Source organism: Chaetura pelagica, unplaced genomic scaffold, assembly GCF_000747805.2.
Source record: "Chaetura pelagica isolate M959 unplaced genomic scaffold, ChaPel_1.0 scaffold111, whole genome shotgun sequence".
In the NCBI taxonomy this organism is placed as follows: Eukaryota; Metazoa; Chordata; class Aves; order Apodiformes; family Apodidae; genus Chaetura; species Chaetura pelagica.
In genome coordinates this window covers 1,875,391-1,883,602 of record NW_009952153.1, presented here as the reverse complement: position 1 = coordinate 1,883,602, position 8,212 = coordinate 1,875,391, and the positions used below count along the sequence as shown (strand labels likewise).

Genomic DNA, 8,212 nt, shown 5'->3' with positions numbered 1-8,212 from the left:
CTTTCCCTATCCTTATCTTTTTAAGTTTTGGTGTGTTTTGGTTTTTTTACTTCTGAAAACAGGTATTTCACTGCTTTTCTCTTTCATTGCTGTGACTTAGGACTGTGAACATGTAAGTCAGACTGCTGAAGAGTTCTACACAGTAAGATGCCAGGTTGCCGATATGAAGAATATTTATGTAAGTAATGCCAGGCTTTGTGCACCAGAGATCCCAGTTATAAATGGGTGCAGTCAAATGTAAGAGACTGTGTTATACACTGTTTGAATATGTTGATGCTTTCTGTATTTGAACACTAGTTTTGGGATATTTCTAGGCTGATATTTCATGGTAATTTGAATTGTTTCATCTTTTCAATGCAACATGCTATCAGCTGGTGTCATTTGGAATTGACTAACGACCGGGTCACAGTAATCACTATTTACTTCCTTCTGTGTTTTTAAAACACTATGGCCATTTTTCATACAAGAGAACTGTAAATGTCAAAAGATTCTATGTATACATATAATATTGCTTATTGAGTCAATTTAAAACTCAGTAAAAAATTATTTTAGGCTTTTAAGCAACTGTTAATCCCCACATTTGGAATTTAATTTAAATATCTAATTTTTCGAGACAGCTTGGAATACTGAGTACTAGTTTTCTCAGTTAGTTCCTTAATTTTGTGTTTGTTTTTTCTGTAACAATGTCAAACTCTGGTTGCATGCTCTTTTTGCAAACTGTTTGGTGCCTTTACAGAAAAGTTAATTAACTGCAAGATAGAGAGAAAGGTTTGTGAAGCAGACCATGTAAGCATAAGGTATATATATCTAAGATATATATCCTTTTTTGTTGTTGTATGTAGGAATCTCTTGATGAAGTAACTATTAAAGATACCTTGGAAGGTGACAACATGTATACATGTTCTCATTGTGGAAAGAAAGTGCGAGCTGAAAAAAGGTATGATTAAGAATAAATAACTTAAAGATTCATTGTAGTAAATTACTGTGTGAATCAGAGTAATCCTTCAGATTAAACAGGACTATAGTTTCATTCAGTTTGCTACTGTGTGAGCCTATGAGGATGCAGTCCCTGTGCAAATGAGCGCATTACTAAGAAATCAAATTAGGCATCTTAGAAAAAGATCACCAAGACAGAAGAATGTTCATGACCTTTTTCAAATGTAAATAGAAATAAATTTTTAGTTAGTACCTGTTGAAATCTGTGATTTTTCCCGTTTTCAAGAGCAAATTCTTTAATAGAATTTCAGTACTTGTGTTACTCCTTATGCAGGATAATGCTCAATTTTCATACATAGTCCCAAATTTCCTGATATTTCCATGTTTTAAAAGTCTTCTAACCACAAGAAAATGAAATACAAGTTTTGTATTGTCTTTTTATTGCAACTAACCATTTTATTTTTAGAGATTAAAAACCTCTTACCTATTTTTGTTGCTACTGTAGGTGACATGAGAGTAACCTACTTGAAAACCATTAGCGTGAAGTTTACGAGATTGGATAAAAGATAATGTTCTGCATTGAAACTTGTAATTTACAAGAAAGTAGCTATGTCTAATAAGGGGATTTGCATTGTTAAATTCATTCATTACTCATTTTACCTTTATGATAACATTTTAGGAAACTACCATTCATACCCAATAAGCAAATTTGATGTTCCTTCCAAGGCACAATCATAAGCTATATTGAATTGTTCAATAAGCTAAATTTGACCTTTCTGCTGCCAGTTAGACTGCCCTGCTCTAGGGCATCATGATCACTGAATTTTATGTTTCTGTCTGAGCAACAGATTTCCAATTTTATGTTTGAAGTAAATATGTTAAAAATCTTTGTGAAATTATAATCCTACCTACCAAGCTTTTGTAAATCATTATTCTTTCTAATCCTTCAGGGCGTGTTTTAAGAAACTACCTCGTATCTTAAGCTTCAACACAATGAGATATACATTTAATATGGTAACCATGATGAAGGAGAAAGTCAATACACATTTTTCATTCCCGTTACGTCTGGATATGACTCCTTACACTGAAGATTTCCTTATGGGAAAAAATGACAGAAAAGAAGGTATGCCTTATTAAATGAATTCAATAGGCTTTGTCACTTTCATCTGTGTACAACTTTCTATATGCATAACATACGTAAGCGAGTGGTTTTCTTTTTAAGAAAATAAAATCAGGCATATGTTTTAATCAATATATATTTCCAAAGTCACATATTTAATATGAAAAAAACAGACAGTTATTTTCGTACACTGTTCAATTTGAAATATTCTTAAATTTGTTTTTAAAGCATGAGAGAAATTACGAATCATTTCAGTTTGTCACTGGTCTGTTTGAATTTTGCAAGGTAATACTAGAACTTCAGCAAATGGCTGACTAATAGCCATCATAAATAAGATGTGCTAATTTAGAATGACTTGGGTTTTAGTCCTGATTTCTTCAGTAGTGATGCTTTGCAAAAAAAGCTCTAAGAGCAGAATCTGTGCTGCTTGTTCTGGGTATGGAGCTTCTGGGTGTCATCATTGTGGAATTCTGAAAAGAAAAAATTCTAAGTGCAACTTAGAAACATGTAATATTCAAGTCCAAGGGTTTAGGATTAAGTATTGTATTACACTATTTCAGGTTTTAAGGAAGATGGTGAATATTTGAAGGAAGCGGAAAGTTACGAGTATGATCTGATAGGTGTAACGGTTCATACAGGAACAGCAGATGGTGGACACTACTACAGTTTTATCAGAGATATAGTCAATCCCCATGCTTACAAAAACAACAAATGGTGAGTTAAGCACAACAGAATTTTGTACTTCCTTATGTTTAAGTAACTAAAACTTGCTCACTTTATCAGATGCGGTTTTGTAGATGTATGCTGTAGGTGCCTCTCAAAAGCACAAAAAGAGGTGTTAGAATATTTATTAGCATATAACTCTGTTGTAGCTGTAATAGTTGGGGAGTCTCTTGGACGTGGGGACAGCAGGAGAATGCCATGCTAGCCTCACATTACAGCCAGTGCTTTTTCTGCTTAAATGTCAATGACTGTTTTGTCTGTAGAAGTGAGTAGTAAGATGAGATAGCTTGTCCTTCATAAACTCTGGTTGTTACCTTTGACAAGCATACAGCTCCATTTTTGACTGTAGAATTCAGTCTTTTCCATTTTGTCCATTTTCAGTGAAACAACAAATTGAGTTTTTCTTCACTTTAAATTCCCTGTGTCCTATGAGGCAGAAGTTGTGTTACAATACTTAGGTTATTTAGAGCCATTCTTGCTGTGCTGGTGATCTTTTCCTATTGTCCAGCTCCTCCTAGATGCAATTTATACTGATATACTGAAGTATTTAACAGAATTTATTTTTCTGTCCCTTCTTTTCAAAGATAAAAAAGGAAAGAAGATCATCTTACACAAATATGATAGATGAATAAATGTTATGTGCTATTTTCTTTACTAAGTAATTATTTATTCAGTTTTTTAACTATGAGATCCCATTTCTAATTTGGAAACTTCTGCATATTTTGGGCATATCATGGTTGTGAAGAAGAAAAACTGGGAAAAGTAGCCTGGGAAAGGGATGATACAGGGGCATAGAAAGGAGGAGGGTCTTGCTAGGTAACTTAAGAAAGCAGAAAATACTCATTGCCTGTCATTTCTGGATGTCATATCTCAGATTCTCAGCTCAGCCTATGGAATAGGAGACAAGACTTCCTTTATTCCTGTTCTCTAGAACAGGAACATTTTTGAAATTGTTCCACCTCGTGACCCAATCTTCTCTGCCTCCTTCCACTTTCAGTTCTTCTGTTATATGGGATGATTCTCCTCTTTTTAATTTTTATTTCAGTTTCACAGATTGAAAAGGAAAAGGCCAGTCTTACTGGCTGCGTTAAACCCTGTCTGTTCCTGAGTCAGCTGGAAAAATGAGGAAAATAAAGTGTCTCTTGATACAAAGAAAAATCAAGAAGTGTTGAAATGCTGACTTCCTGATCTTGTTGAAAGGAAGTCACTTTTGGGATCGGTTTTTAGTTTGCTGTGATTCAAACAAGACATTAGCAATTAATAGGAGTACTTAAATCTGAATAATAATTTTAAGTACTTGATATGCTTTGTTTGCCCTTAGAGCAACAAACAGCAGTTGTTTTAAAAGCATAACTCTTTTACAGGTATCTTTTCAATGATGCTGAAGTAAAACCATTTGATTCAGCCCAACTTGCTTCAGAATGTTTTGGTGGAGAAATGACTGTAAGTTATGAGGCTCATTTTTGTCAAGTTAACCATTACCATATCTGTTCTGAAGACTTTTGTGAAGGGTTCCAAAGCATTCACTTTTGATCTCCCATTTGTTGTGAATGCATGTGAAGCAGTTGTAAGTGTTAGCTGGGCTTTATTAAACTTCTGGTGTCTTTGTTGTGCAGGTGATACTTTATCTTATATTCATGTAGATACCTATTCTTTCACCATCAGTCTCTGCAAGGGGTCTTCCCCTCTTTTGGGGGCATAAAAGACTTGGCAGAGTGAATGCTTCCAAGCTGGTGATGCAAGCTCTCTAGTTTTTCCACACTTTCTGTAGAATAGAAGCTAAACCAATAAGGGAGAAAAATCTTAATTTCTACTGTATTATTTAATTTGTGAATATGCATCCAGATATTTCTATAGAGTTTTTAAAGATAGATGTCAGAAGTAGAGCATAGGTATTACTAATGAATCACAATGAATCGTTGAAGTCTCTCTGCAAAGAAGAGATACTTCATTATATTTGCTTTCTATCATATTATTATTTATTTACGTATAAAAACAATGGATATGCAACTAATATAGGAATCCTTCACTTGGATGGCTTGGTTGTTCACAGTTTTGATGAAGGAATAATTACTTCAAGTTATGCCTATTCTGGAACAACAAGGCTTTTTGATCTTTGTCTATGCCTTGTGGCAGTTAATTTCCAGATTCTGGTCTGTGAATGGTCAGATTGTTTTTCTTTGGTGACAGAATTGAACTAGAAACCTGTCAGATCTGTGGACAGCTATGCTGTTGTTAAGGAGGAAAGTTTGAGCCCTGATGTTAGTAAGTGATTTAAAGCTTAAATAGTTTTGCTGGTTCTTTCTATTTTAAGAAGATAAAATGTATTAAGTTAATGCTTGTTTACTTTCAGTAGTATGAGGTGTTTCAATTACAGTATCAGCTTTGTCTTTTGGGTCAGTCCACCATCCTTTGACATAAATCTTAATATTTTTTCACAGCAGTAATAAAAATAACTGTTGAACAACACTCATATTAAGTTTGAATTTATATTTTTTCTTATTTTTATGGTTATATATCTTTATCTAAACCACATTATTAATGATGCAGCATCTTATTAAAACAGTCCTGTGAATAAGAAAATTCCTCTTGTCTGATAAAGAGTATATGTAGAAACAAAAATATTTTGTTTGTCAAAAGGATGAAATACCTCTAGGTGCCTTAAAAGAAGAGGTGTCAGTGAGATGGATGAGACAGGAAACTGCATGACAAACAGATCACAGTATTGCATGGCATCTCTGAAAAATCAGATGAGGTCACTGTAGAAGAAAGAAAGAAGACTATTCTGAGCAAGAAATAAAATGTCAGCAGTCTCTCTATAGTGGTCCTGAAATAATTTGCTTGCACATTTGTCTCCAGCTGTCACTAACCGGACCATTAAAAACACTTGTAATTAATGGCTTTACTTTTTTCTTGACAGACGAAAACTTATGATTCTGTTACTGATAAATTTATGGACTTCTCCTTTGAAAAGGTATTTCTCTTCCAAACACTTGTTGTATGTTTATATTTCTATTTTAGTGATTTATCTCTCAAAGCAAAAATTATACAGATGTTTTTTTCTTAAAGACACACAGTGCTTACATGCTGTTTTATAAACGGATGGAACCAGAGGAAGAAAATGGCAAAGACTACAAATTTGATGTTTCATCAGAATTGCTGGAGGTACAAGTTGATTTGTTTTAATACCAATGCTAAAATTCTATAGGAAATCCTAAACAAATCAGAAACCTAAATGCACATAGGAAAGCAAATATAATTTAAATCAATAAGATGACAATCCTTTCATTTAGCTGTCTTCCTTAGGAGAGTGAATTAAGTGAATTAAGATTTCCGCTATATGTAAACAATAGATGTTTTCTCATTCTGTCGTGTATTTTTTAATTCAGATACCTGAATCATTCTGCTTCGTATCTGTAAAAAATGGTAGGGCACTGTTTGTTTGGGGTTTTCTGAGTGTTTTTCAACATTTTCTGAACAGCTGAAATATTACAGGAAGTATTTTCATTGGCCACCATCCTTTTCATCCTTCAGTTCCTCAGCAATTTATTGCTTTGAGTGGGACACAGAGTAAGAGAATAGTTCCAGCTGTTTGCACTTTTGCTAGTTTTTTGGGAAATTCTAACTGAAAGCAATGTAAGATCATGTCTATTTGTGCTTATGATGGGGAGCATGAGTAGGAAAAGGATCCTTTCCTCCCCGTAGTCATGGAGTAGTCCAGGTGTTAGTAAAAAGGATAGGGGAAACAAAACCCCCTGGAATGGCTGCATCTCCCTGCTCTCCTCAGTGATTAAGGCCACTTTTGATTTTTCATTTTTTAAGTTATTACACTATGACAAACATCAAAATACGAAAAAAACTGTCGTGTTTCTTTAATGTGTTGGACCAGTTCTCAAAATTTAAGCCTAAAAATGTGAGATGTAAATTAAGATGTAGAAAAGACATCACAGAAAGAGGAGGTTCTGAGCTCTGTTCTGCAGTCATATGGCAAGCAAAACTAATATTTGCTGTAGTATAAATAAAACAACTTGGAGCCAGTCTTTTAAAATAAATAAAATGTTTCCAGAAATAATTTTTATAAGAAAAAAGCCTGTTTTCTTAGCTATGGCAAGCGTTTAAATATTCCTAAGATCATGCATATGTAGTGAAATAAACTGCTTTCTTGTATCTGATGGTAGCATTTTTTCTTCAGTGGATATGGCATGATAACATGCAGTTTCTTCAAGACAAGAACATTTTTGAACATACGTATTTTGGGTAAGTTTTTCTTTAAAAATGTAATATTAATACTTCTTTTCTTCTTGCAGATTTTGATTATTTATTTTAATTAACAAATAAAATTACTGACTCTAGGTTTATGTGGCAGTTGTGTAGTAGCATCCCAAGCACACTACCAGATCCAAAAGCAGTTTCCCTGATGACAGCTAAGGTAAGTACTTCAAAATTATATCATGCTTATTTTAAATTTTACCTTGTTTACATTTTAATCCAGGTATTCTATAATTAACAGTGCAATATTTTTTATCTTTCAGTTAAGCACTTCCTTTGTACTAGAGACATTTATTCATTCAAAGGAAAAGGTACTTTATTTATTTGTAAATTCTTATTAAGTAGCTGCATGACTATAATGAAAAGTATGTCTGTATTTTTTCATTTTAGAAGTGTGATTTAGGGATGTATTAAGTACCGTAGGTGATACCAATTAAATGTTTAAAGAATGTAATTTTAATATTTTTATAGTTAATACTGCACAATGGAAGAAAGTGCAGGTTCTGGTTTTAGCCTCCTTTGCCTCAGCAATACATCAGGAATGAGAGATCTGGTGTTCTTTTTGCTTAAAAATTTCTGGATTGTTCAAGTCTTAACAATCACTTGTTAATATCTGATGTAGAGAGGAGTGTTTACCACTAAGCAACAGTTGTGCACATGAATTTTTAAGTTATAAACACTAGCGTGAACAACAAGCAAATTCTATTTTATCTGAAACATCTTTATTCTCAGTCAGATTTTACTTCTTTTCCATGTATGGTGGCATAATGCTAACTCTAGATTGCCTGAGATTAGTGAGAATATGTAATATTGTGTAATTGGACAATTAGTCTGAATTTGTAGGCACTACTTGTATTAATTAAATGTATGTACTCTTGTGTAGGTGCAACATATGACTAGTTTTTTATAAAGTGTTTCGTGTTTGTTTTCTTAAGACTTACTGTTCTAACTGCCAATTTAGAAATGTTTAAAGATTAAGTTGCAAGTCATTATTTTAAGTTATAGATTTTTTTCTGTATTTCTTTTTGCAGCCTACAATGCTTCAGTGGATTGAACTGTTAACAAAACAGTTTAATAACAGTCAGGCAGCTTGTGAAGTAAGTGACTTAGGAACTCAGCAAAGTACAAACCAACTTTCTATATATTGTTTAACTTTCCTGGAGG

At 33.3% G+C, this 8,212-nt stretch overlaps 1 protein-coding gene across 1 annotated transcript in view; it reads left to right on the top strand.

The window, feature by feature from the left end:
• Positions 1–8,212, top strand: part of USP34 (ubiquitin specific peptidase 34) — a 117,151-nt gene that overhangs the window by 83,112 nt on the left and 25,827 nt on the right. Inside the window, exons 47-57 of the mRNA XM_010007152.1 lie at positions 101–178; positions 843–937; positions 1,887–2,059; positions 2,617–2,770; positions 4,144–4,222; positions 5,700–5,753; positions 5,849–5,944; positions 6,972–7,036; positions 7,133–7,208; positions 7,312–7,359; positions 8,080–8,145. Coding sequence (XP_010005454.1) covers positions 101–178; positions 843–937; positions 1,887–2,059; positions 2,617–2,770; positions 4,144–4,222; positions 5,700–5,753; positions 5,849–5,944; positions 6,972–7,036; positions 7,133–7,208; positions 7,312–7,359; positions 8,080–8,145 — 984 coding nt within the window. The remainder of the gene's footprint in view (positions 1–100; positions 179–842; positions 938–1,886; positions 2,060–2,616; positions 2,771–4,143; positions 4,223–5,699; positions 5,754–5,848; positions 5,945–6,971; positions 7,037–7,132; positions 7,209–7,311; positions 7,360–8,079; positions 8,146–8,212) is intronic.